At 55.0% G+C, this 26,497-nt stretch overlaps 2 protein-coding genes across 3 annotated transcripts in view; one reads left to right on the top strand and one right to left on the bottom strand.

The window, feature by feature from the left end:
- The window catches only part of DNASE1 (deoxyribonuclease 1), a 37,119-nt gene extending 28,092 nt beyond the window's left edge, over positions 1–9,027 (top strand). Inside the window, exons 3-11 of one of the 2 annotated variants that reach the window (XM_040255675.1) lie at positions 728–944; positions 6,415–6,562; positions 6,886–6,974; positions 7,145–7,228; positions 7,470–7,585; positions 7,737–7,849; positions 7,935–8,089; positions 8,427–8,523; positions 8,664–9,027. In XM_040255675.1, the coding sequence (XP_040111609.1) occupies positions 6,416–6,562; positions 6,886–6,974; positions 7,145–7,228; positions 7,470–7,585; positions 7,737–7,849; positions 7,935–8,089; positions 8,427–8,523; positions 8,664–8,711 (849 nt within the window). In that variant the 5' untranslated portion in view covers positions 728–944; position 6,415 and the 3' untranslated portion in view covers positions 8,712–9,027. Of the gene's footprint in view, positions 1–727; positions 945–3,273; positions 6,072–6,414; positions 6,563–6,885; positions 6,975–7,144; positions 7,229–7,469; positions 7,586–7,736; positions 7,850–7,934; positions 8,090–8,426; positions 8,524–8,663 lie in introns of those variants that run through there. The other variant, XM_040255668.1, reaches the window with a different exon arrangement.
- Positions 8,969–26,497, bottom strand: part of TRAP1 (TNF receptor associated protein 1) — a 50,623-nt gene continuing 33,094 nt past the window's right edge. Inside the window, exons 5-18 of the mRNA XM_040255646.1 lie at positions 23,688–23,759; positions 23,210–23,370; positions 22,264–22,373; positions 21,807–21,880; positions 20,968–21,123; positions 20,141–20,261; positions 19,642–19,711; positions 16,246–16,393; positions 14,631–14,816; positions 14,147–14,285; positions 13,471–13,556; positions 12,133–12,278; positions 9,395–9,467; positions 8,969–9,223 (exon numbers count right to left, since the gene is read on the bottom strand). Coding sequence (XP_040111580.1) covers positions 9,122–9,223; positions 9,395–9,467; positions 12,133–12,278; positions 13,471–13,556; positions 14,147–14,285; positions 14,631–14,816; positions 16,246–16,393; positions 19,642–19,711; positions 20,141–20,261; positions 20,968–21,123; positions 21,807–21,880; positions 22,264–22,373; positions 23,210–23,370; positions 23,688–23,759 — 1,644 coding nt within the window. The 3' untranslated portion in view covers positions 8,969–9,121. The remainder of the gene's footprint in view (positions 9,224–9,394; positions 9,468–12,132; positions 12,279–13,470; positions 13,557–14,146; positions 14,286–14,630; positions 14,817–16,245; positions 16,394–19,641; positions 19,712–20,140; positions 20,262–20,967; positions 21,124–21,806; positions 21,881–22,263; positions 22,374–23,209; positions 23,371–23,687; positions 23,760–26,497) is intronic.

The following is a 26,497-nucleotide window of genomic DNA, read 5'->3' on the forward strand; positions in this document are numbered from 1 at the left end:
CACCCTGGTTCTGTCCAGAGGCCGCTGACCGGCCTTCACCTCTTCACTCAGCCAGGCCACGCTCGGGTGCTGCTGCATCGGCCCCAGGGGGTGAGGCTGACTGTACAGCGGGTGTTGGCTGTGACTGTGGGCAGGAGAGAGTGAGCGGGGTGGAGGAGACGGTGGTGGGACGAAGCCTGCTGCTGAGTAGGGTGCCGCAGTGGGTGGCGTCTGGGCAGAGGCCCGAGTCAAGGGAGGGATGAGCCCTGTGGTCTGGGGGGAGGAGCAGTGCAAAGGCCCTGACACGGGAGCCCCGGGACAACTGTGTGGAGACCGTAAGTGTGAAACACTCTAGTGTCTGTAGAGAAGCCCCAGGCTGGTCCCGGGGGAAGCACAGCAGGTACTTGGAGTTTTCAGAAAATAGCATCGCCGCCTGGCCCAGAGTCCCCAGAGAGGAAAGAGGCTTGGAGCTGGCCGCCTGCAGGCCCCAAGGCCCCTTCTCTAGGAGCGAGGTGGTGAACCTCAGCTCAGGACAGGTGCTGCTGTTCTCTGAGGGGCTGCAGGACAGCCTATAGAGCACGCCCTGCGCCATCTTCACCTTCAGGACTGGGGTGATGAGAACAAATACACTAGGTTTCAAACAGGATACAGAGATCTTCAGTCCCAAAGACTTGGTTGGGCAGAGAGGATGGTCTGTTTCCTTCTGATGATTTCTCATTGGCTTGCGTTCTCTTGCTTTTTACCTCAGAGATGTCCACACACAGCCTGCTAGTCAGACCAGCTTGCCTAGTTACCCACCAGAGCCTCCAGCTCTCTACTTCAGTGGTGCATTCCAGGTAACAAACAGACTGCTTCTGGCTATGGAATTGCTCACAGCAGACCGGTCCTGCCAAGGGCTGAAGGCACCTGCTCAAAGGACTGGAGCGCCACCCTGGGACTCGCAACGCAGAGGGGAGCTTGAAGAGGTGAGTCTCCCTCCTACACCAGCCTCTCTCTTGGGGGCTGGGCAGGGGCAGGTGCCCAGAGGCAGAGAACCCAGCGGAGCCCCAGGTAATTTTGTGGGGTTGGGGAGACTGAGCTCTGGGGGCTTGGGAGCTGCAGAGGCAGTGGAACCCGAGGGCAGAGATCCTTGAGAGGGGGAGGCCAGAGAGGCAGAAGGTGCATACGGAGCAGAGCTGGGTCTTTGGCAGTTTCATGGTGCCAGGAAGAGTTGAGAGCCTGCCAGGAGGAACAGCCCTAAAAATGCCAGTCTTTCCGCTCAGACCTTGGGTGGCCGGCCCCCTCTGCTGCCCCCTGGAGGGAGACACCGTCCTGGCTTCTCCGGTCTGTCACACATAGCGCCTGAGTCTGCGTCTAGTTGCTACGTACCCTGATAAATGGGACAGAAAGGAAAGAGTGAGAGACCCATGGAAGATTAAGATGCTGGAGTTGGCAGACATAGAGTTTAAAATAACTGTTAACATTGAAACAGGTAAGATGGAGAGTTTCACAGAGAATTAGAATTCATAAAAGATTGAAAATTCTAAAAGAGAAGAGTACAGTAGCAAATTTAAAATTCAGTTAGGTGGATTTAAAAGTAGATGAGAGACAGCCAAAGAAAGGACCAGTGAACTGGAAGATAAATCAGTAGAAGATATCTCTGTAGACCCTGCCATGACCAGCTCCTACTACCCACACTGTCCTGGACTCTGAACCCTTCTGGAGACCCGTTGGATGCGGGGAGAGCCTGTGCTTGGGAGAGACTGAGGGGGCTTGGAGATTCAGGGGACGCTCTTCACTCCACCTTGTTGGAAATGTTACCAGCTCACTGGGAGTCTAGTCAGTGGAGCTCCGTGACTCTAGTTAAATCTTTCAGGGCCTCAGGCATCAGGAACCTGAACTTGTTTGTTCATGGGCTCAGGCTAAAGGTATGCCAGTCTTCACAGCACACACCCTGGAAAATGCCTCTGGTGGGATGAGGAGCCGGGGAGGCTTGTCTGTGACGTGCAGAAGGTGTGCACGTTGGCCCCCAGGCCAGTGGGCCACGGAGCCCAGGTGGGGCCTGGGGCAGTGGCGCAGTGGATACTGGCGTAGCTGGGTGAGGGGGCAGGGTCGGGGCTGTGCTGAGCGTGACTCTGAAACTGTTGTGGATTATAGCAATTCATGCACACGCTGTTCTGAGAAACTTTCCGTCCTGGGTTAATGGTTTCCTTATAATGAACAGAAATAAATTCACGAGGGATGGTGAGCTAAGGTGAGGTCATGGGCCAAGGCCAGTGGCTGAGCTGAGTGTTGACTGCTGAGCTACACCGTCTGTCGGACCCCGATTAGAGCTGTGTCCCAGCAGAGACACTGACTGTCTCGGGTAAAAGCGGAAGCCCCTTCGTCCTCAGAGTGCTGTCTTGGAGCCAGCGAGCACCCCTCTTGAGGGGAGAGAAGGAATCCACGTCAGACCTGGCTGAGGGCGGGCACAACAGCCACTGGCTCCTGGGAGCTTCTGATCAGTGCAGGCCGAGCATCCAGAAGCCGCCTGGACGCCCTGCAGTGTCCCCTGTGCTTCAGGACAGGAGGCCTTGCCGGGTTCTTTCGAGGGGGTCTGTGAGGAGGGGACATTCTCTCGTGTGGGAGGTGGGGGGCAGGCGAGCACAGGGCCTCTGTCCTTCAGGCTTCTTTCAGGGATGAGACAGACAAGGTCCCTGCTCCTGTGCAGTTTATGTTCTATTTATAGTAGAGGCCGGCCTTCAGTGAGTATAAGCAGGTAAGAGCAAACACACTAAAAGAAAACCAGTGATAAGGGTCACGGAAAAGGTGACACTGGGACCATGTTGGTGGCAAGGTCAGGTTGGGGGAGGGCGACCTCCCTGAAGTGGCGCCGTGAGCAGAACCTGGGCGGCCCTAGGGGCAGAGTGGGGCGCTGAGCTCGCATCGCCCAGCCCCTGGTAGGTGCCTGCTTTCCCCTAAAGGACCGGAGGAACCCATGACAGAGTCTAAGCAGAGGAATAGGGTGATCTGATTCACAAGATGTGTGGGTGCTGTGTGGAAACTGGACTGTCGGGAGTTTCTGGGAGCGAGGAGACCAGTGGGTGGGTTTGCTTGTGTTCGGGGAAGGGCAGGCACAGGCCCTGCAGAACCAGAGCGGGTGGAGCTGAGGGAAAGCAGGGACCCAGGTGAGCCTGAGGTGTCTGGCGTCTGGGCAGGTGAGGGCCATCATGGGAGGGGGCACCCCCATTGTGTGTGTTAGAGGGTCCCAGACTCTCAGAGTACCCCTAGTTAAGGTCAGTAAATATTTTAAGGGACCCACAGGCCAAAGAAGTAACAGTTTCATTTTTAAATAGTTAAGTCCAAACAGTTTAAGTACAGTATTTATATCTTAACAACTTATAATAGGCATTTGGAAAATAACGTAAACATAAATTTTTTTTCATTGCATTTTTAAGTAACCGTAATTATTTAGGAGTGGAATGTTTGCCTGTCAGGCTCTTCTTAAATTTTGGAATCAGACTGGACATGGTTACCCTTGTTGCCTTTTCCGTATTGACTTACACAGTAATTGCCTTTTCAGTAACTGCTAGAAACCTAGCTTTGCAGACATGAAACCACACAAAGCTGGAGTGTTGGGAGATGGTTAGTGTCACTGTTTTCCCCAAAAGTAAAATGCATCCTGCAGGCTCACTGCGGGCGCCTCTGTGCCCTGCTGCTCCGTGTGCTCCTTGCCCCTGGGCCTGTGGACCTTCGTCTCCTGGGCCACATGCTGGTGTGCAAGTCATGCCCCTCCAGACCCCCAGGTCCTTGGGGGCGCTCACTGGGTCTTTTTTTTTTTTTTTTTTTTTGGCTGCATGTCTTAGCATGCAGGATCTTTTCGTTTCAGCATGTGGAATCTTGTTTCCTGACTAGGGATCGGACCGGGACCCTCTACATGGGGAGCGTGGAGTCTTAACCACTACACCACCAGGGAAGTGGTGGTCTAGGATAGGATGAAGTTTTAAGATGTGAGATGATCTTTTTGTTCTATGTATTGATCCTTAAGACAAACTTAAGAGGAAAGCAGTGATGGGTTTATCCCATTTTATTTAGAGTTGGAGATATTGAAGTTCAAAGTGGTCGAAGGTGCAGTGGGTGCCTGGACTGGGCCCCACCCCCCTGACTCTTGGCTGGGCTCTTCCCGGGCAGAGCTGCCTGCCTCTCTTGGGCCTAACTTGGGGCCGCTGGTGTGGCAGCGGAATTGGGCACTTTGGGACTTTCTCTGGCAGGTTGGTGAGTGAGGGCAGCTCCTTGGCACGTAAGGGGCAGTGTTTGGTTGATGGGGTGCCTGTGTCCCTGAAAACTGGGGGGTCCAGGTACCCTCTGTGTGAGCCACGGCTGTGCCACCTACTGGTTTATTCCCATACTCCCCTCAAAGATCTGCACCTGTGTGTCCAGGGAAGAAATCATGGAAGGAAGGCACCTGTTCTGGATGCATTGATGGTCTTGGTTAGTGGTTAGAATCTTGATTTCGATCCTCTTGCAGTCTTGGAGATATTAAACAGGAGAGTCAGCAATCCAACCTTTGCAAAAGGCTGCGGGCGGGGGGGGGGAGGGGGGGTGCTCCTGGCAGCCTGAGGGCAAGGCCACGTGACCTGCATTGTAGATGCCGTTTCAAGCTGACTAGCACTCCTGCTGATGGCCAGAGCTGTCCATCAGCATGTTCTCATTACTTCAGGGGGTTCTGGTCTTGGTTTACCTTCGGAGTTGTTTTTAATCCCCCGTGTCCTACTCCTTCATGACACTTCTGTGATTTTGACCTTGGTCCTAGAAGACTGCTCTTCTCAGGCTACTCCTGCTCCCTGAACCCCAGTCCCCTGTAGCCCCGCACACACACACCTCACACGCCCGCCACAGCAAGGCCCTTCCATTCCAGGGAGGGACCCAGGCTTCCTACTTGCAGAGCTGTTGTTGGAGACCACAGCCTCTCCCTAATGGGCAGAGCCCCCATTGATGGGGTGATGGGCTGAATAATGCCACCCTCCCTCCAATACACCCATGTCCTAATCCCTGGAAACATCACACAGCAAAAAAGGATCTCATGATACGGAGATGGTCCCAGATTATCTGGGAGGACCCTACACTCACTCACCTACTTCTCTCAGGGGGAAGAATTGACACGGAAGGCAGTGAACTGATGCGGCCACAGCTAAGGACACCAGGAGCCTCCAGAAGCTGAAGAGGGCAGAAGGGCCTCCCAGAACCTCCAGAGGGTGTGCAGCCTGTGACACTTTGATTTCAGCTCAGGTCAGTGATTTGGATCTCTGACCTCTGAAATTATTAGTAAGTTTCTTATAGTTTTAAGCCATCAAGTTTGTGGTGACTTGTTGCAGCGGCCACAAGAAGTGAATACAAATGGGAAGGCAAAGGATTCCAAGAAGAAATGGCTGGACCCAAGGCCTGACCCTGATCTGCTGCCTGACCGTGTTCTTGTGACCTGCTCCTGTCACCTGCGCCTGGACACAGAGGCTCTCCGTTGCTAGCAGTTAAGGTGGGCTCTGCAGCCCCTGCCCCTTCCTGGTGCCCACCGCCCTGAAGCCCCCACAGGGAAAGCTGGAGTTGGGGAGAGAGGAGTTTCTGCAACAGAGCTGCCGCCATGGCTCCATTCGCAACAGGCACAGTTGAGCTTTGTGCTGGCACCAAGGTCACCTCAGATCCTGCAGCTGGAGTGTTGCTGGGGCCCTGCCCTTGAGGGCACCTGCTCCCCATCCCTGGGAGAGCAACATGTGCAAAAGCCAGAGAGCCTTTGGCTGTGTTGAATGACTTTTTAAAATCAAGTGCAAATATCATCAGGTGCTTTTTACAGAAGCAAGGACCTGTGCCTCTCAAAATAAACACATGCCAGTCACCCACCTGCTGAGAAAGGCACACAGGCAGGGCTATTGTTCTGTGTCCTCCAGGTGATGCCCTGGGAAAGGGCACAGCTGCCTGAACCTTTAAAACCCCAGGTGGGACGAACATTCCTGTGCAGAGCTGCAGCAGCTCCCGCTTGTGTTTCTTAACACTTCGTGAATATTATTTAAGCAGCCAAAGGAGAAAATTGGTACTGAAGAATACCAATTCTTGGCAGAATTCTTTGTGAAAGGTTTCAGGTGCGTGTGCCTGGTGCCCCAAAGGCTGTAACCTTTGGTCTTACACTGAAGTGACCTGTGGCCCATAGGTGGTGGCCCGACCGTGTGAACCCTATCCAGTCCCGTGGAGGGGGTATCTGCCCTTCATGGGCAGTGAGCTGGCACTACACTGCCAGAGGCTTCCTGGGCTGGCAACCCTCGCGGAGCTCATCTGGCGGGTGAGGGGTGAGGAGATCTAGGGCCCATTACGTGGTCCTTAGCATCTGGCTCTTGCCCTGATCTGTTTCTGTCCAGCTGGGCTCAGGGAGGAAAGGGTGCCCAGTCTGCCGCCCCAGCCCACACGTAGCCCTCCCTCCTGCTCCAGGATGAGGGGCACCAGGCTGATGGGGCTGCTGCTCGCCCTCGCTGGCCTGCTGCAGCTGGGCCTGTCCCTGAAGATAGCAGCCTTCAACATCCGCACCTTCGGGGAGACCAAGATGTCCAATGCTACGCTCTCCAGCTACATTGTGCGGGTAAGTCCAGATCTGTCTCCAGGGCCCTCAGGGTGGGGAAGCTGGAGGTGGGCTAACAGGCCCTGGGATCCTGGGCTGGTGGTCAGTCCTGAGGGTGACTGGCGGCAGTGATGATGGGGGCATCAAGGTCTCAGCCCACCTGTCGGGGGACAGGCCCTTGTTACTGCTGTGCTGTTCCTGGCTGGTGTTAGGGTCCCAGGCCAGGCTGTGACAGGGAGTGTCCAGGGTAGGGGCAGCAGCTCAGTCCTGGGACCCACAGCAGGCAGGCTCGGACACATCGGTCTCCGCCTACCTGCTCAGCAACACCGTGGCCTTGTCCCCAGATCCTGCGTCGTTATGACATCGCCCTCATCCAGGAGGTCAGAGACAGCCACCTGGTGGCCGTGGGGAAGCTCCTGGACGATCTCAACCAGTGGGTGAAGTGGGGTCCCAGGAGGCCCTGGGGGAGGGGGACGATGGCGAGTGTCTCTTCCTGGGCATGGTGCCAGGTCAGCCCAGCTGCAGGGACACAGGTGTGGGGTAGGTCCCTGGGACTCGCCCCACCACCAACTCCTGACTGGGACATTTGTCTCCTCAATCCAGGGATGACCCAAACACGTACCACTACGTGGTCAGTGAGCCGCTCGGCCGCAACAGCTACAAGGAGCGCTACCTCTTTGTGTTCAGGTAATGCTGCAGGCCTCCGCCTCATGGGCAGGAGGCTGCAATGTCACCTAGAGCCCGTGGGCCCCTCCCCTCAGGTTTGGGGGCAAGAACTGGGACCCCCAGAGCAGGGGTCTGAGCTGGGCTGTGCCCCTCGAGGCCTGAGCCCATGCAGAGGCAGGAGGCCTTGGTGGGAGCTCTATGCCAGTGGGTCTGCAGGGTGCATGAGCCCAGGCTGACCACCCTCTGGCCTGGCCTTCTGCAGACCCAACAAGGTGTCCGTGCTGGACACCTACCAGTACGACGATGGCTGCGAGTCCTGTGGGAATGACAGCTTCAGCCGGGAGCCCGCTGTGGTCAAGTTCTCATCCCCCTCCACCAGTGAGTGCGCCCGCCGCGGACGCGCTGGTTTTGCGCTGCACCCCACAGCCCCTTTGGTCTTACACTGAAGTTACTTAGGAAGACGTCCACCCTTGGGGGGTGTCTCAGTTGTCCTCCACCCCAGCCAACACCCGCTCTGTTGTCTCCACAGAGGTCAAGGAATTTGCCATTGTTGCCCTGCACTCGGCCCCATCGGACGCAGTGGCTGAGATTAATTCTCTCTACGACGTCTACCTGGATGTCCAGCAGAAGTGGGACTTGAACGTGAGCCCCCCCGTCCCCGCCTTGGGCTCTGGGGGCCTCCATCGTGCATCATGCCCTGGGCCAACCCGTGGCTGTCTCCTGGCAGAACGTCATGTTGATGGGCGATTTCAACGCTGACTGCAGCTACGTGACCTCCTCGCAGTGGTCATCCATCCGCCTGCGCACAAGCTCCACCTTCCAGTGGCTGATTCCTGACAGTGCCGACACCACGGCCACGTCTACAAACTGCGCCTATGACAGGTGAGCGGGGTGCCTCTGCGACTAGCTTCAGAAGTGCTTCCCAAGACCAGATGCTCACCCTCCTGACTTAGGAAAGGCATCTCTTAGTTTGGGGTTGGAGCACATTTAGGGAGAATACGACACTGGCAGATAATGGAGGTTGGTCAGTGGTGTACAGTTTGGGGCAACATTGAGCTGCGGCCCGACCGACTCCATAGTGGCATTTGAGCGTGGTTGGGGTTGTGTGACATTCAGCAGACCCAGATGAGCTGGGGGGGACAGGCCAGGACCCAAGGTGCAAGTGCAGAGTGTCACACCCTGGGCTCGAGGGGACTTTCTCTTGTGTCTGCTGCTGTAGGATCGTAGTCGCAGGGTCTCTGCTCCAGAGTTCTGTGGTTCCTGGCTCGGCCGCTCCCTTTGACTTCCAAGCTGCATACGGACTGAGCAACGATCTGGTAAGTATCTGTCCTGGACACACTGCTTTTTTTGTTGACTTGAGAAAACCAATGGCCCTAGGCCAGTCCTGACCCACCTCAGGCGCAAGACCCTAGACTAGGTGTCTGGGGTCCCTGCGCTCACTGCCGTCTTCCCACAGGCCCTGGCCATCAGTGACCATTACCCGGTGGAGGTGACGCTGATGTAAGTCCATTCTGGGGTCCACAACCTCTGCCCCATGCCAGGAGCTGAAGACGACAACCGACTTGTCACAGTTAAGAGCGGAGGGTGGAGCTTAAGGAACCCAGTGCCGTCCCTCCCCCTGTGCCCCCAACCACCCTGCAGCAGCTGGAATTTGAGGAGAGGGATGGAAGGTAGGCTTTTCCTCACCTGACCCACTTCCATTGTTAAGTGTGGCAGTTGTGTCACCAGAGTACCCCACTTTCTCAGTCTGGAAAGAAAGTCTAAAACTAAGAAATGCCTTTTAATTTAAATAAAGCTCAAAAGGAGGTGTTGTCATTTGCGCACCCGGTCGTTCCCGTGTGTGTCCCTACTCCCTAGTGACTGGCTGCAGGCCACCTTGCCCCATGGTTGCCTCTGTCCCTTCGTCTGCGGCCGTCAGTGTCGCTCCAGAGCCTTGACAAGCAGCTGGTTCAGGCGTCCAACCATGGGTCGAGGGTCGTCAACGAGTCCTGCTGTGATCATGGCGTTCTCATAGATCTGAAAGGCAGGGCAGCACCTTGTCAGTGGGAGGGGGAGCAAGGCCTGGGTCCAACCCAGGGACCTCAAATGCAAAGAGAAGAAGGGAAAGAGAGTTGTTCTATTTAAAAGAGGGTTTTAGAGGAAACCTCAAAGCCTCAGCCTGCTCTTCGCCCGCTCCAGCAGCCTCACCTGATCCACCAGCAGCTGGGCCAGGTCAGGCTCGCTGTCTCTCAGCTGACTGAGCTTCTTGATCAGAACGTGCCTGCAACACAGAAACCACACGTTAGCCAGAGCTGGGGGTGCACACCGAGCACAAGGGCTTGTGACCTGGAGTGACTCTTGTGAAATGCTGGGGTTATTAGAACATGCAACAACAAAAAGGGTAATAAAGAATAGTTCAGTGTCAAAAAAACACAAAAACTTTTATAGCTGATTATAGATTATACCCAGAAAACCTGGCAAAAGTTTTGCTATTAATATAAAAACTATATACTCCTGAGGTAAAGAAAGTCAAATTTAACATACAAAAAGACATTCTTGGATAAGTGGACCACAGACAGAAGTGAAACTTTCCTTAAATTATATTCTTATTCCTTAAAATAATATACCAAATTCATAAAGAAAACATGGAAGATCAGAAGAAATTGGAGGAGGAGGTCCCAGTTAAAACATAAAGCACCAATAATCAAGTAGTTTAGTTCTGGAAAATGAAATGGTAATAGTGCAAAGTGGACAGCAATTTTATTAGTACCTGGTAAGACAGGATAACTGGGCAGCACCCAGGAAGCAAGTTTCTTCCTGTGTGATTCCTTGAACCAAGAACCAAAATAATCTCCAGACCAATCAAGGATTAAATGTAAAAACTAAAAGCAAAGTATAATACTAGAAAACAGGGAAGAAGTGTTTGATAATCTTCAAAGGGGAAAGAAAGCCTTTTCAGAGTAAATACAAACATAGAAGTCAGAAAAGACTCTTGGCTACATAAAAATTGAAATTTTTTTCTGCAGAGGAAAAAATGCAATAGGAAACATCAAAATTATAAGGTATAATTTTCACTTTTTGAATGGCAGAAATGAAGGTGTTTGTTTGATAAAACTGAAGGCATTGGGGGAAGGTACCGAGGACGGCAGTATCTGTGGTGCCCCATTTGAGATGCTGTGATTCCCTCCCTCCCAGCGCTGTTCACAGCAGCAAACATCTGCAAGGTGAGGACCCCACACTAGAGGTGTCCCACCACGAACTCCATATGGTTGAGAATTCTAAAGACTCAAGGAATGTATAAACAAATTTTAGAGCAAATGAGTTAAAGTCTTCTGGCAACAGAAAATGAGCCCTCTGCACAGCTATCTTATAAAACCCCATTTGTGCCAGAACTAGTTAAAGCCAGTGGGTGTCCAGTCAGTGCCCATCTCTGCTGGACTCAGCGCTGGGAGCCACAAACCCATTACGCAGGCCTGTATCACTTATGCCTACCTGCCAACCGGGGTGGCTGTGGAGAGGCCCTTGACACTGCGTGGCCAGCCATGGGCCAATTCAGATCTTCCACTTAGTAATTGTGAGGCTAGTAATTTGGCTCAGAAGCTGGAAAAGGCACCTTTCCCTACTCCCTAATAGTTTTAAGGAAATTAATGCTTAAAAAGGAGGAAAAATATGCTAAGGTGGTAAATTAAAAAATCAGACACATACTATATTAAAAAACAAAGCTCCCATAGCTTAAAGTCCAAAAGAAATACACCAAATAGGGCAGTGACTGTGGTGGTGGGAAACTGGACTTTTTCTAACATTTCTGGTAACTTAGGTGCTTCATTTAAAAAATTACTGCTGCATACAAAGTTTCCAAATAAAAAAATGCCTCCATATACAACAGCACCAGTTAGAAGATGAAATTTCAAAATACCAAAAAAAAAGACATCAAATAACTAAAAAATGTACAAGAATGCTAAAGAAAAAAATACTCATCAGCAGGAGTGGAGATATTAAGCAGTTAATAGTCCAGGCAACAGGTGTTTCCATGAAGCTGAAGTGTATCCCTGCCCACCCCCAACATGGATCCAAGACAGGCTCCACGAACACGAAAGGCATACAGGGGAAGAAACATGTCTGAAAGAGAGATTTCCTAAGACCCCAAAAAGCATCAGACATGCATACATTTGATTATATTAAAATTAATTACATAAAGAATTTCTCTTCAGAAGATACCTTCAGACAGGTGAAAAATAAGTGAAAATATTTGCAGCTGATGAAATATACAAAGAAGGTGTTGTTGAGAGAAAGCCAAGCCCCAGGCTCACTCGCAGGACCAGGTTCTGACGCTTTGCCCTCTGGAAGCCCTGGGCCTGGTCCAGCCCAGCTGAGGACACAGCCCTTCCACGCCTGGGCACGTGCCCCAGAGACTCAACCCGTGCCCCAGGTAGAGGACAGGCGTTCAGAGCAACCTGCTCCCAACAGCCTCTGAACAGAAACTACCCCAGTGTTTGTCAGAACAGTTACTGTGCTGAGCAGACTCGTACCCGGAATGCGATTCAGCTGTGAACACAAACCACAGTCACCCTCCCTCCACGGGGTGGGCTCATGGGCTGACTGAAGAAAGTGAGGCTGCACAGGTATCCCTTCACACGCCACTCAGAAACAGAGAACTGAGCTTGTGTGTAACGATGCACAAGTACCCAAAGTCAGGAGTGCGGCTCCCCCTGGGGAGCAGGACAATTCTAGTGGGAGGAAAACAGGAGCTTCTGGTGCAGGCAAGGTCCAGTTTTCTTAAACATGATTGTTTACAAATTAACCAAACTATCCATTAGCTCATGTACTTCTCTATGTGCTATAAGTGAAAGAACACGGATTCATACAACTCAAAGAGTACCTGGTGGGTCAGAAAGGAGCACGCATGCTCCCTGGGCATGGAGGGACGCAGGCCCCAGCGGCCTCACCTGGGGTTGATCTCCAGCGTGGGCTGCAGCAGCTGTGCGCGCTCCTCCTGGGTCTTGGCCAGCTGGCGCATGCGTAGGAAGTGCCGGGCGGCTCCCATCTCCAGCACTGTGATCATAGCAGGGTGGGTGTCCAGCCGGACAGTCACCTGCAGGCACGGCCAGAGGTGAGGGGAGCCCCGGCAGGGTCTTGACAGACACGAGGCTTCCCCAGGTGACAAGCCAGGACAGTAGTGCGCCTGTCTCCCCATCACCCCCTGAGGAGAGGAGGCCTGACTGCACGCTGCTTGGGAACTTTCCTCACCTACACGCCAAAGCCGCCAAATTCTAACCTATCAACTAGCCTCCAAGGTCCATCCTGCCTGGTGTTACCTGTATGTCTCTGCTTCACAGGGGCCGCTGCCAAGCCTACAGACACCCTGTGTCTCCAGGCCCCGCCTCTCTCCCTTAATTCTGTCCTTCCAAGAGACAGTGCTCTCACCGGCCCTGCCCTGTGGCTCCCTCTGGCCTTTATTTCATCAAATACACCTTCTCCCCCGCAGCCCTGCAGGCTATAGGCCTCCTGACTTACACCAGAGACTCCTGGGCCTGCTGGGCCCATAGCCTGCGGACCTGGGGAAGCACCGTGCCTGTTCCTTCATAGGAAATGGACAAGAATTCTGCCTCCCTCACAGGCCACCTTAAGTGAGCTGCTGCTGCAGAGCACGGACACGATACGTGTGCTGCGTAAAGAAGCCTTGCTCCCCGCCCAGCGGCCCAGAGGCCCCCTGCCGCCTCCCACAGGGCCCTGGGTCTGCCCTCCGCTCTCGGCCATTCGGACACCTGCCCTCCTTTGCGGCCGCGCTGGAACGTGTCCCTCAGCCAGTGGTGCCTGTTCTCTGGTGACTTTCTCTTGCAGCTTTGTGCTGGCCTGGTGGGTTCCTAGCTCATTAAAGCCCATCCAGACCCCCACTAAGAACCCAAGCAGGATGGTATGCTCTTGTATCCTCAGCTACTGCAGCCCCTTTAGGCCTGGACCAGGCAGACCAACTGGGGAGCCCTCTTCTCTGCCCACCAGGCTCTCAACTGCTCACTCTTCACTCTTGGTTCCATCTGCTCTACAAAGCGGAGGCAAAGCCGAGCTTGCTCCTCCCGCATCAGCAGCACCCCTGGGCACTCGTGACTACACGTGAGGCAGAGGGCACACGAGTGCAGGGGTGGCAGTGACATGCCTGTCTCCACCTCACACCATGGCTCCCACCACTGCTGGGAGAGCACCCGCCAGGCCAGCAGCCCAGAGACGGCAGGCCGGCCAGCTGTGTGGTCACGGTGGCTGGCTGGTGGCCCAGTGGAGAGCCTCACCTTCACGTCGGTGATGCGGGACCCCAGCGCGTTTCTCATCCAGGCCATCAGGTCCTCTGTTTCCTTCTCTGACAGGCGGTCTCCTGCTACAGGCAAGCACAGGGTGAGCTCGGGCTGTCTGCATAACCCTCTCCCCGTGGGCTCCCTCCATCCTGCCAGCCACCGACCGCACAACCACAGAGCTACCAAAATGCTCTGCATCTGAAAGCAAGTGGATGAGGGACCAGCCTGGTGGTCCAATGGCTAAGACTCCACGCTCCCAATGCATGGGGCCTGGGTTCAATCTCTGGTCAGGGAACCAGATCCCACATGCTGCAACTAGAAGTTCCTTGCATGCTGCCATGAAGACTGAAGGTCCTGAGGGCCACGACTAAGCCCCGGTGCAGCCAAATAAATATTAAAAAATAAAATACAGCTGACAAATTCATACCTCAGAAAGGATGCTTTTTGGGTGCCCAAGGCCCATATGCATATATTTTATTACGGCCTTAAAACTTCTGATTCTCTTAGCTTGATCAGTCTTATGAAGACATGTTGAAAAGAAAACCCCACACACCCACCATTGCAGCACAGAAGAGGCCGTGAGGCCAACAGCCAGCTCCCCAGGCTGCTCGGCCTCACCCTCCCCAAGGCCACCAGCCACACCTGAGCCCGGAGGGCAGGGAAACGAGCTGACCTGGGGCGCCATCCTCGAACTTCTCCTCCTTGTAGTGATCGACGACTATGTCCGTTTCCACAGAGATCAGCTTCTTCTTGTCAAACTCACGCAGGTGGAGCAAGGTCAGCTCATCAAACTGCTCGTAGCAGAAGAGAACCTGTGCGGGCCGAGATGGCGTCATCAGGCGGGCAAGCCTCTGCCCGCGACGGAGCGGGGCTCCCAGGCCTCCTGCATGGAGTGAGTAGTTTAGAGATAGCCCTAAGCGAGCAGGAACACGGAGGATGTTCATAGAGAGACCCTTGTGTCACTTCCTAGAAAGGGGATCAGAAGGCAGCCTGGGCCTGCCTCTGCCCATGGACGGCTCACCGCGTGGCTCTCCCGGTCCCCGGCCCAGCTCAGCCTGTCAGTTCCCAGTGAGCACGCCCCTCCTTCAGGGCTCAGGGCCCCCACCCTCTGACCTGGCCGGAGGGGAGTACAGGTGCGGGGGGTCCGGCTCACCCACCTCCGTGTTTTTCCGCTTCATGGCCTCATAGTAGGGCGAGTGCTCTGCCAGGTGCCGGTTGGGGGCGCACAGGTAGTAGATGTTGCGGGTGCCGGCCTGCATGCGGCTGGCGTAGTCCGGGAGGCTGGTCAGCTGCCCAGCAGGCAGTGCTGATGACTCGTACCGCAGCAGCTTCGCCATGTCCTCCTGCAGACGGCAGAGGCCGGGTCATTGGAGTTCTGGGTCCTGGCTCTGGAAGCCGCCAGACCGAGGGGCACAGATCTCAGGGGCCTCCAGGAAGGGAGGACGGCTCTGGCTGGCCTGGTGACCTACCGCGTCTGCAGCCGAGGCACCTGCTGCAGGAGCCCGGCCTGGGGTGGCACACGGGGCTGACCCGGGGTCTGGGGGACCTGGGGACTCCAGTGCAGGGCCCTGGGCGCCCCCTACCAACCATTCTAGCTGGCCCAGGGCCTTACCGAGCGGGCCTTTCTGGGTGAACTGCGTGCATGGTCACAGGAGTTGCCGGGCCCTGTCCGTGACAGAGCCACCCATAGACCCAGCAGCCTCCCTCTGTCCCAAATCAAAGACCCTCTCTCGCGGAGCAGGGCACGTGGGTGTGAAGTCCACGCTCCCCAGCCCTCCTCACAGCAGTGTGCGAATTGAAGTGGGTGTGTGACTCGGAGAACAGACCCTGGAAGGAGGGGTGTGTCTGTCTCTGCTTGGGTGAGACGTGTATGTGACAGCGGGTGGAGTCCAATGAGGACGGAGAAGCAGCAACAGGCTAGGGCCTGGTCGTGCCCTGATGATAAACCCTGCCGCGTCTACACCACCGCCTCATCTGACAAACCACGGTGCCCAAAGGGCACGGTCCAGACGAGGGTGACATGGCAGGGATGCAAGGGGAGTGGACAGGGATCGGGGAGGCCACCGGCAGGCCGGGCTCTAGGTGCAGAGCCTCAGTCCATGCTCTGGTGCTCGTTACAGATCCTAACAAACAAGAGACACCAATAAAGGGCTTAGACAAGCCTCTGGCCCCACCTGGGTGCCGCTCCCACGGACACAGAGGGTGCATGTGGAGCCCAAGCAGGCGGTGCCTGAGCTGTTGGACAACCGGGGTAAGAAGGGCTGGGGGGGTGTGCAGGTTGGCAGCCTGGGCGCTCAGCCGCTGTCCCACCCTCCCTGGCCTGCAGAAGCACCCCTGAGACCCCAGGTGCTCAGTCACCCTCCTTTTGTATTACAACTTAAAAGTGGCCCCAAAATGTTTATGGAACAATCTTACTGTTTTTAAGTAATTATGTAGCTAACTGACCCCTGGCCCATGTTGAAGGACTTTTGCCCCATCACATGAGCTGCCCTCCCCACCCGTGAACCAGGCACCTGGCCTGTCCTTGCTTCTGTGACCTCAAGTCCACTGGGCCCTTGTGGGAGGAGACGGCGCACACCTCCACCCCTCTCGCCATAGGCAGGGGCCCTGGCGGAGCCGGGCCTGCCAGGACCACCTGTGGGTCCAGAGGCCTGACCCCTGGGAGCGCGGCTGGCCATCCTCACGTCCCAGGAAGCTCAGGTAATCTGCTCTTCAGCGGTGTCCTCCATGGTCCAAGGCCACCCAGAGGAAGGCCTGAGACCCAGACCCTACCTTGACCTCCTGCTCAGCTGTGGTCACGATTCCCTCTCTCACAAATAAGCCATAATCTTCAAAAAACTTGGCATATTTCTCAGCATCTTTTTTACTCTGGTCAATGAAGAATTTTATCAGCCTCTGCTGCAGAACGCCCTGGAGTTTTCTACAGAACAGAAAAGCACTTATTACAAGAAAGCAACTTTCATGGAATACCATCAAACAAAAGGATGTTGCTACTGCTGCTGCTGCTAAGTCACTTCAGTCATGTCTGACTCTGTGCTACCCCATAGACGGCAGCCCGTCAGGCTCCCCCATCCCTGGGATTCTCCAGGCAAGAACTCTGGAGTGGGTTGCCATTTCCTTCTCCAATGCATAAAAGTGAAAAATGAAAGTGAAGTCGCTCAGTCACGGCCAACTCTTAGCAACCCCATGGACTGCAGCCTTCCAGGCTCCTCTGTCCATGGGATTTTCCAGTCAGGGGTACTGGAATGGGGTGCCATTGCCTTCTCCCAGAAGGACGTTAGCCACCTAATAATCAGGAGTGAAGACATCCCAGAAAGGAAGGGTGACCTGTGGTCAACTCCAGTTAAGGAGACAGGCGCCCCCTAGAGGCAGGAACCCCTAGGGCTTCCCTTGTGGCTCAGCTGGTAAAGATTTATGGACCAGGATTTTCACCACAGCTCATAAAACACAATTATGAACAAGCTTGTGTGCAACAGGAGAGAACAGGTTGAAATGAATGATGGAAAACTACATACCATTAAAAATTACACCCTCTAACATGATTCTTAATGACATGAAAAAGTGCCTGAGTTGAAAGAAAAACCAGAAAGATCCCAGTATGGATAAATTACAGAGTACACATATATACTAAGTATGCAAAAAAACTACTTGTTGTACGTTATATTTTTCATAATTATGATCCATACGTGTATATTTTAATTTTGGTTTATACTGGATAGAGGCTTCCCTGGTGGCTCAGATGGTAAAGAATCTGCCTGCAGTGCAAAGACCTGGGTTTGATCCCTGGGTTGGGAAGATCCCCTTGAGAAGGGAACAGCTACCCACTCCAGTATTCTCGCCCGGAGAATCCCACGGACTGAGGAGCCTGGCGGGCTGCAGTCCTTGGGGCTGCAAAGAGTCAGACACAACTGAGCACTAACACTTTCACTTTTCATCCTGGACACACTATATGTGCACTACAGTTTTACAAAATTGGTAATTTTTGCATCTGGATATTTACCAGAACATTACATAATGGCATAAAATTTTGAACAACTTTTTTAGTGGGATTAGGGGGTGTTTTTACTTCCTTAACATTTTGCCTCGGGACTTCCTCGGTGGTGCAGTGGCTGGGGACCCACAGTGCAGTGCAGGGACACAGGCTCAGCCCCTGGTCAGGGAGCTGGGCCCCCACATGGCACGGAGCAGCGGAGCCTGAGCCACAACTACTGCGCCCACGTGCTGCAACAGAAGACCCTGTGCGCCGCGACCGAGAGAGCACGTGTTTAAACAGTATTCTGCGCGTCCTTTAAAAAGGTAAAATTACCATCTGCTTTTCAGGGTAGAGAAACAGTAACATTTAACGTTCATTTCAGCTTTTCCTCTTTTTACTCTCATCCTGAATACTCGGTCCATCAGCTACAGGGCAGAACGGGACGGGGCAGTGCCTGCATCTGTCAGGGGAGCCACAGCAGCTTGGATGGGACAAAGAGGTGTCCGTGCAGGGCAAGGGTTGGGGAAGCCTGGCGTGCAGTGTCAGAGCCTAAGGACCCCAGAAGAGGGCACAGGCTGGGGACAGCAGGTGGCATCAGGGCCTGAGCCAGTGAGGGAGCTGCGGAGCTGGGGAGGGCAGGCTTGTTTCAGGGGGAGGACCGGAGAGGTAACACTCTGGGGATAATTAGGCAGATTCCACACTGCTGGGAGCAGATGGGAAGGTGGAAGACAAAGCACAATGGGGGCAAAGGAGTCAGCCCGGGCGAGCTCCTGCTAAATCTGGGGCAGTTCGGGCATCAATGACAGTAGCAGACCACAACTCCTGAGTAAAACGGAAATCCAATCGCGCAAATAGGTTGTAAAAATATTAAGAAAAGTATATAAGAAATGAACCCATAGCTACAAAATACCAGTCCTACATATCATTACTAATTACAGAGGAAAAAAGAGGAATTTCACCTGAGAGGGCTGGCAGACACCCCCTTAGTCAAGTGTCAGAGCCAGTGAGGGGACAGCTCCCGTCTCGCCGCCTGACAGGATGCACACGGTGCTCCCACTGCACCCGAGCACGTGGGGCATCAAGACCCACGCCGGGGCCACCTGGGAGATCCCGGGGACCTCAGACGCACACAGGTCTCAAGAGTCAGGGAATGACTGGAACTCAGCCAGCCTCCAGGCCAGAGAAACGCCACAGCTAAAGGTGTGCGTGACCCTGGACGGGACCCTCTCGCTGCAGAGGACACAACGGGCATGCGGCGTGGGCAGTCTGCGGAGACATGGCAGGTCCACCCTGCCACGTGTCCTCTAGAAGCACACCTAAGCACACCTGAGACACGGGGCCAGTGGGCACGCGGCGGACAGCTGACTCTCCCAGGGCTTAGGGAAAATGGATTCTGTGTCATGCTTCTTGCAAAAAATTTCACTTAAGGCTGACTCTGCTGGTAAAGATGACAACCCAGCCCTGGAAGACCACAAGCAGTGACCAAATGGCTGGACACGCCTGCGCCTGCAGCCTTGGTCCCGCCAGCGTCTGGGTCAGCCCAGCTCCAGCTGTGCATGTGGCTGCAGTCAGAAGACATGGGCTCAAATCCAGGCTCACTCCCTGGTGGCAGTGACCTCCCTGTGACTCGGTTTCCACAACTGTGACATGGAGACCTAGTGGGTCCCACCCCCGAGGAGACAGGGGCTGCACCCAGGAGGGGCTCAGGACAGTTTTGGGGAGAATAAACGCTCAGCAGACCGAAGCTGTGGCCGCCATCAGGACGGGAGACGAGAAGGATGGCCACCCCTGCCCACGTGGATTCCAAGAGCAACGTCTCCAGGCGGGTCCCAGGCCCAGCCCTTGCTTCCTTTCCACCATGAGTGACCTTCTGGACTGAAGTCAGACGTCCTGGCTCTGGGCCTGGCCTCCGGCTCGTCCGTCCAGGACAGCCTCTGGAGCCTCCCTGCCGCAGCCGCCCTGGGGCCAGGGCTCGGCTGAGGGAGGGACACGTGGCAGCGGCAGCGCTTCTGCACGTCGGTCCCCAAACCCCTCACGAAAACTGAAGGGAACCACAAGGCAGAGCACAGGCGACCTGCATGTGCCCCCGCCACAGCTCCACAGGCACCTGCGCTCCAGGCTGGGCAGCTTCGAGCCAGCACACCTCTGGTGGCAGAGGCAGGCCTGCCCAGGCGGCGCCGCGTCTGCTGACTCACCTGATGAGCGCACTCTCCTGCAGCAGCTCCCGGCTGAGGTTCAGGGGGATGTCCTCGCTGTCCACCACACCTGGACACGGGTGACCACGCGTGGGTGAGAGCAGCAGATACTCGGGGGCTTCCCTGCCCAACCCCTCGCCCCAGAATTCACCCACACTGTGTCCAGGTCATGACCAGGGTCATGGGGTCAGAAGAAAAGCAGGCAAGGCCAGCAAGCCTTTGCCGGGACAGTTTCTACAATTTCAGCATCCACTGGACTCTCTGAAAGCCACCTACTAGATTTTTTGCTCAAAATCATAAAACTGTCATGGATCAATCAACCGAACCCAGTGTCTGGAGGCAGGGAGCTCAAGAAGAGGCCCCGGGCTATGAGAATGCGGCTCCCCCACTGAACCGGGCCCCCTCCCCCACCCCCGAGCTCAGCACAGGTGAGCCTTCCCAGGAGGAGCTGTTCCCAGGGCTGCAGGGCCTCAGCCACACGCTGGGCACAGATACAAACCTCGGATGAAGCGCAGCCACGTGGGCAGGATATTGGTGGCCTTGGTCTGGATGAGGACCTTGCGGCTGTACAGCGACACGCTGGAGCCCAGCTCCCGGCTCACGTCAAACATGGATGGTTTCTGGAGGCAAAGCAAGGACAGTGTCAGGAGGAGCAGGCCCTGTAGAGGTGGAGCGCCATAGTCAGGGGCCCTTCCTGAGGCTGCCTGGCCTGGGAGATTTGGGGCATAAGTGTGGTGCCCGGAGAGGCTGGCCCTGACACCAAGGCTCTGGGCCAGGCGGGGCCTCTCTGGACAGCTGCCACCCTCCCCATAAACACGATGACTGGTCTGACCCTCTGAACAGAGCCAAACCTGCTGGGGCCAGGGGTCGGCAAACTAGAGCCCACAGGCCAGATCAACCGTTCACGTAGCTTAGAACAGTTCTTCCATTTTTTAATGGTAGGAAAAGCAAAAAAGAGCCCTTCTGACATGTGAAAAGTAAGAGAAATTCAAGTTCCCATGTCTGCAGCTTCTGGAACCCAGCCCCACGTGCCTGTCTCAGTGTGGCCCATGGGCCTTTGCACTGAATCGGCAGTGGAGCGCATGCTGGCGCGGGGCCCGCGACAGCCAGAGGGTCACCATCTGCCGAGCCTGCTCCTGACCAGGACTGCAGTCTGCACACAGCCTTGCGGGGACCTGCTTAAGAGGGTGCCCAGGGCTCTGCTTTCCTGACAGGTCCCCGGGACGCGCGTGCACACTCAGCAGAGAGAAACGGGCTCCAGGCTCTCAAAGCCGGGAAGGCTGGGTTCGAGCTGAGGGCTGGGCCGGGGCGGGTGGGGGCGCGCACCGCGTCCGGCACATAGAAGATGCTGCGGATGCTGAGCGGCGCGTCCGTCCTGTAGTGCAGGGTGTAGCGCGGCCTGTCGTGGGCCTGCGCGACGTAGCGGTAGAACTCCTCGTGCTGCCCCTCGCCCACGTCCTTGGGGTCCATCATCCAGATGGCCTGGAAATGGAGGAACAGGGATGTTGTTTCAGACACACCTTCCCAACAATGTGTAGGCGGAGCTTGCGGTGCCCAGTGCTGGACAGACACATGGACACACACACGGCTCTGGAACCAGTGCCCCGTGCCCAGCAGTATCAGGAAGAGCGAGCAGGAGGCAAAACCTGGATGAGGCTGCACATGACCAGCACCAACCGCTGGGGGGTGAGAGGCTCAGGGAAGGCGATTGAGCCGGAAAGGGAGAGAGCACCAAGGCACTCCCACCAGCTTGAGCCCTGAAAACACAGTAAGACGCCAGATGCAGAAGGCCACGTGATGTCTGATTCCATTTCTATGAAACGTCCAGAATTAGCAACCAGGAAGCGGACTGTGGTTACTGGGGGCTCAGTGAAGGGGCTGGTGACGGTGGGGGTCTCTTTCCAGGGTGGGTGGGCAGGGATGACCTTTTCTAGAACTGACGGTACTGAGGGCAGAGTGACTGAACACAGCCAGGAGCGTGGGGCGTGCGCCGTGAAGGTGACTCCTGGCGCACATGGACCTGCACCCACAGGTCTCACTGCCCTTCCTGCCCAGAACATCCCACGCTGGGGCTCGGACAGCCACCGCAGGCCCATCTGCCTGGCTGGCCCGACAGGCAGCAGCTCAGCTCCACAGTGGCTGAGCCCGCAGGCAGCAGGCCTCACCTGCAGGGTGTTCATGCGCCTTCCATTCAGGTACAAAGGGAAGCTGACGAAGTTGCTGTACTTCGTCACCACATCTGGAAGACACAGAAACAATGAAGCTGTCTAGAAGCTTCTAGACACAAAAGCTCTGGGAGGCCTCGTCCCTGCCCTCCCCCACTGGGAGTAGAACTTGCTCCAGAACCGGGTCAGGGGGCCCAGGCCACCGTGAGACACGCACACCTCTTGGCAGCCTAATCAGGGTTTCACGGGGTAACATGACCACTGGAAGGCACTGGGCACGTTCAGTAGCATCAGTGAGACCGGGACAGCGGGGAGTACCCGGCACTGCGCCCATTCTGGTTGTCTGGAGCCTGGACTCAGGCCGGGCGGGTGGCCAGCGACACCACACTGCACTGGGACGAAGATGTGACCCTGAGCCCCCACCAAGCTTGTCCCGGAGGCCCAGGCTCATGCTCACCTCGAACCCGGGCCTCACTGGCGAACTCTCTGCTGTCAGCCTTGAGGTGGATGATGATTTTCGTCCCAGTTCTAACTCCCGAGGCTTCGGCAACTTCAAACACCCCAGAGCTAAGAGGGAGAGGGGAGGTGAGTCCGTCAGCGCTAACAAGGCCTGTGTGGCCCTAGGACTCGAACAGAAAGGGAGTCAGAGCCTCGCCGCTTCCGAACCCAGCTGCAACCCCCTCCCCCGGGGACAGTGGTGCTGGGGTTGGGGTGCGGGGTCCCTGCTCATGAGCACAACCTCTGGGCCTCAAGTTCCCTGTGGTGGCCAGAAAGCGCCAGACCCTGGGAGACCCCCTCCTGTGAGATCTCCACGTTCCGGAGCCCCGGCTGGGTGCTGCCTCTGGAGAGCAGGGGCACGTGGGGGCTGGAGTGGAGGGGGCACCCTGTCATCTCCCATCCCAGGTGACTTGGCCCCACTTTCATGGAACAAAACAGAAATCTCTGTTCTGATGAGGGACATGGGCTGTGCCCCGGCAGGGCGGGAATGCAGGTTCAGAAATGAAGTCTGGGTGTTTAGGAAACACACACTTGACCTCAGCCATGGCAGGTGCCAGCCTCTGTGAAAAGCTGAGATGCTCCTGGACATCCACCCATGAGGCAAGCCCAGAACGTGGTGGGCCAGCAGGAGGTGGGGTGGCCAGGGGCCAGACCCTGACACCCCCGAGGAATCAAGGACAGGCCCTCAGAAGAGGTACGTGCCTTGGAGCAGAGCAGGACCCAGCAGCAAAAGGAGTCAAGACCCTGAGCCGGGGCTCAGGCCTCCCCCAGAAGCCCAAGAAACTGCTGGGGCTTCCAGACCAGGCCTCGGAGTCCCACTCTGTGTGGCGGGTGACAGTTGCCTTGGTGGCCCCAGGGCCTGGGGGACACTCTATGGGCGACATGGGACCCACTCACTCACTCACCCATCTGAAAGCCACCGGTACCCAAGGCTGCCTGCATCCACCGATCGAGAATAGACCTCGACTCTGTCGGCCACCATGAAGGCCGAGTAGAAGCCCACACCGAACTGGCCGATGATCTTGCTGCCAGCCTCCGCCTGGTTCTGCAGCGCATCCAGAAAGGCCTGCAGGGTGAGGCTGGTCAAAGGGGCGTGTCAGGCGGGGATGGACTGGCTTTGAACCTGGGGTCTGCCAGTCTCTAGCTGTGGGAAAAGTACCCACTCCAGCCGGTCCATCCAGCAAATAACAAACGACCTCTGAGGGCCCCACGATGACACAGGGAAATCCTGGGCAGAGGGCCCCCAATGGCACAGACGTGCTGGTGGACAGTCCTCTGAAGCTGGCGTCCAGCGCGTCTGGGACCAGCCCTGGTCAGAGCTGCCCTTAGGATGCTTGACCTGAGGGAGTGGTGGTAGCACCCCAGGGAAGGCGGGGGCCTCACCTTCGACCCGGACCTGGCGATAGTTCCCAGGTTGGACACCAGCTCCTCTTGGCTCATCCCGACGCCAGTGTCCTAGGAGACAGACAGGCTGAACACCAGGGCACGTGTGCGGAGCGCCAGGCACAAGCACCCAAGTCGGACCTGCTCACGGCCCGTGATATCACAACAGGGTTGTCAGGAAAGGCGGATTCCAGTCACACCAGCCAGGCCTTACTGGGGAAACCTCACCAGAGGACAGACTAACTTAGATACAGGGACAAAACCGAGTCCAGGAAGAGCTTCACAGAGTCACACGATTTGTGACAAAGGTTCCAAGACAAATCACTGTGGACGGGAAGAACAAACGGTGCCGATACAAGCAGCAGCCACAGGCGGAGCAGCGCCCAGCCCGTCTCCCTTACGCAGACACCACGTGATCAGAGGGCTGAGTTTAAGAGCCAAGGCTGTGAAACTTCTAAAAGAAAAGACAGGAGGAAATCTTTTATCTCTCTGGAACAGGTAGTGACTTCTTTAATACGTCACTAAAAGCATGAAACATAAAAGTGATAAACTGCATTTCATTAAGAACTTATGCTTTTCAAAAGCCACTACCTAAGAAAATCGTAAGGCAAGTCACGGACTAGGGGAAAATATTTGCAAAGTATATCTGATATAGGACTCGAATCTAGAATATACAAAGAACTTACAATGCAATAAAATGACAAACAACCTGAGTAAAAATGAGCAAAAATCTGAAAGGCATTTCACAAAGAAGATACATGAATGGCAAACACCTTTAACTATTAGGGAAGTGAAGTGAAGTGAAGTAGCTCAGTCGTGTCCGACTCTGTGCGACCCCATGGACTAGAGCCTGCCAGGTTCCTCGTCCATGGGATTCTCCAGGCAAGAATACTGGAGTGGGTTGTTATCTCCTTCTCCAAGGGATCTTCTTGACCCAGGGATCGAACCTGGGTCTCCCGCATTGCAGGCAGACGCTTTAAGCTCTGAGCCACCAGGGTCCCCAACCATTAGTGAAATGAAAACTAAAACTACAATGAGACGCTGCTCGTCACTAAAATGGCTGAAATTAAAGACCAACAGTGATGAGTGTGTCAAGGACATGCTGCCAGGAGGAACGCAGGATGGGACACCAGCTTTTGGCAATGCTTGGCAGTTTCTTCTAAAGCTAAACAGACACTTTCCTTACAATCCAGCAGTCCTATTCCAAGGCATTTGCCCAAAAGAAATGAGAACGTGTGTCCATACAAAGACTGAAATATGCATGGCAGCTCGATCCCTATCATCTCCAGTGCTTGCTGGAGAAGCTGGTGAAGAGACTGGTGAAGCTGTGATGCCTTCATACAGCAGAACGCTTCTCAGTAACAGAAAGGAACAAACTACTGATCCGTCTGACCGCGCAAACTCTTAAAACCACCGTGACAAGTGACACTCCAAACTCAAGAGACCACCTCCTGGGCAACTATGTTTATGTGAAATCGTAGAAAATAGAAAACCAAAGCAAGAGAAAGCAGGTCAGTGGCTGATGAGGGCTAGGAAGGGTGGGGAATGCTGGGTGATGACCCCAGTGATATGGTGGGCCCACGACTGTGTTAGTCCAAACTCCCTGAACACGTGAACCTGAGGGACCTGATCATACATAAACATACTTTTAAAACAGCAGCAGCGGCCGGCAAGAAAGGCACGCACGCACAGAGCAGAGAGGAGCAGACCAAAGATCACAAACCAGCGGTCGTTCTGAGTAGCGGAGCCAGGCCTGCTGGGAAGAGGCCCACAGGGACAGATGGCCCCCAGAGACGCGGGCAGCAGGGCCTAGAGCAGCTAGCTCAGGAGCATGGTGGCCCTCAGGCCCACCGCCTGATGAACCCCACGTCTGCCTTTCTAACTTTCTGACCCTAAACTGTAACAGCCACCAAAAGTGTTGCTGTGTCTACAGTAAGACTGTTAATCCAAACAGCTGTAATTAAAATACAGTACTAGAGAATATACAATAACATGCCGTGAAAATACGGTCAAAAATGTGAAGATGAGCACAGCTGACCCTTGAACAGCAGCAGCTGCTTGAGTCAGGGGATGCAGCTCCACTTTGCACTGTGGGTACAGAGGACACAGAGGGAGACCCACAGATGTGGAGGAACTGGGTATTCACAGGACAGACTGTAAGTTCTGTGTGGATCTCAGACTGTGAGGAGGGCCTGCCCCCCAAACCCAAGTGTTGTTCAAGGGTCACCTTACATAAAAAATACTATGTGGTTTAAAATCTGTTAAGAGAATTCCCTGGTGGTCCAGTGATTAGGACTCCATGCTCCCAATGCTGAGAGCCTGGGTTCAATCCCTTGTTGGGGAAGTAAGATCCCACAAGCCATGCAGAGTGGTCAAAAAAACTTTTTTAACCTGTTTGGATATGTAGACAAACGCTATTAGACATATACTGAAATGTTAACAGTACTTATCTTTGAACGATGGGGCTCCTCTTCAAAGAGGGAACCCTCTTACACTGTTGACGGGAATGTAAATTGGTGCAGTCACTATGAAAACCAGTATGAAGTTTCCTCAAAAAAAAAAGAGTTGCCACATGCTCTAGCAATCCCACTCCGGGGCATATCTCCAGATACAACTGCAATTCAAGAAGATACCCGCACCCCCATGCTCACAGCAGCACTGTTCCCAAGAGTCAAGACCTGGAAATAAGCTAAATGTCCATCGACGGATGGATGGAAAAGATGTGGCGTGTGTGCCCCCCCCACACGATGGAGTGTTACTCAGCCATGAAGAAGAATGAAACCATGCCATCTGTAGCAACGTGGATGGAC

This window comes from Oryx dammah, unplaced genomic scaffold (assembly GCF_014754425.2).
Source record: "Oryx dammah isolate SB20612 unplaced genomic scaffold, SCBI_Odam_1.1 HiC_scaffold_2, whole genome shotgun sequence".
NCBI lineage: Eukaryota > Metazoa > Chordata > Mammalia > Artiodactyla > Bovidae > Oryx > Oryx dammah.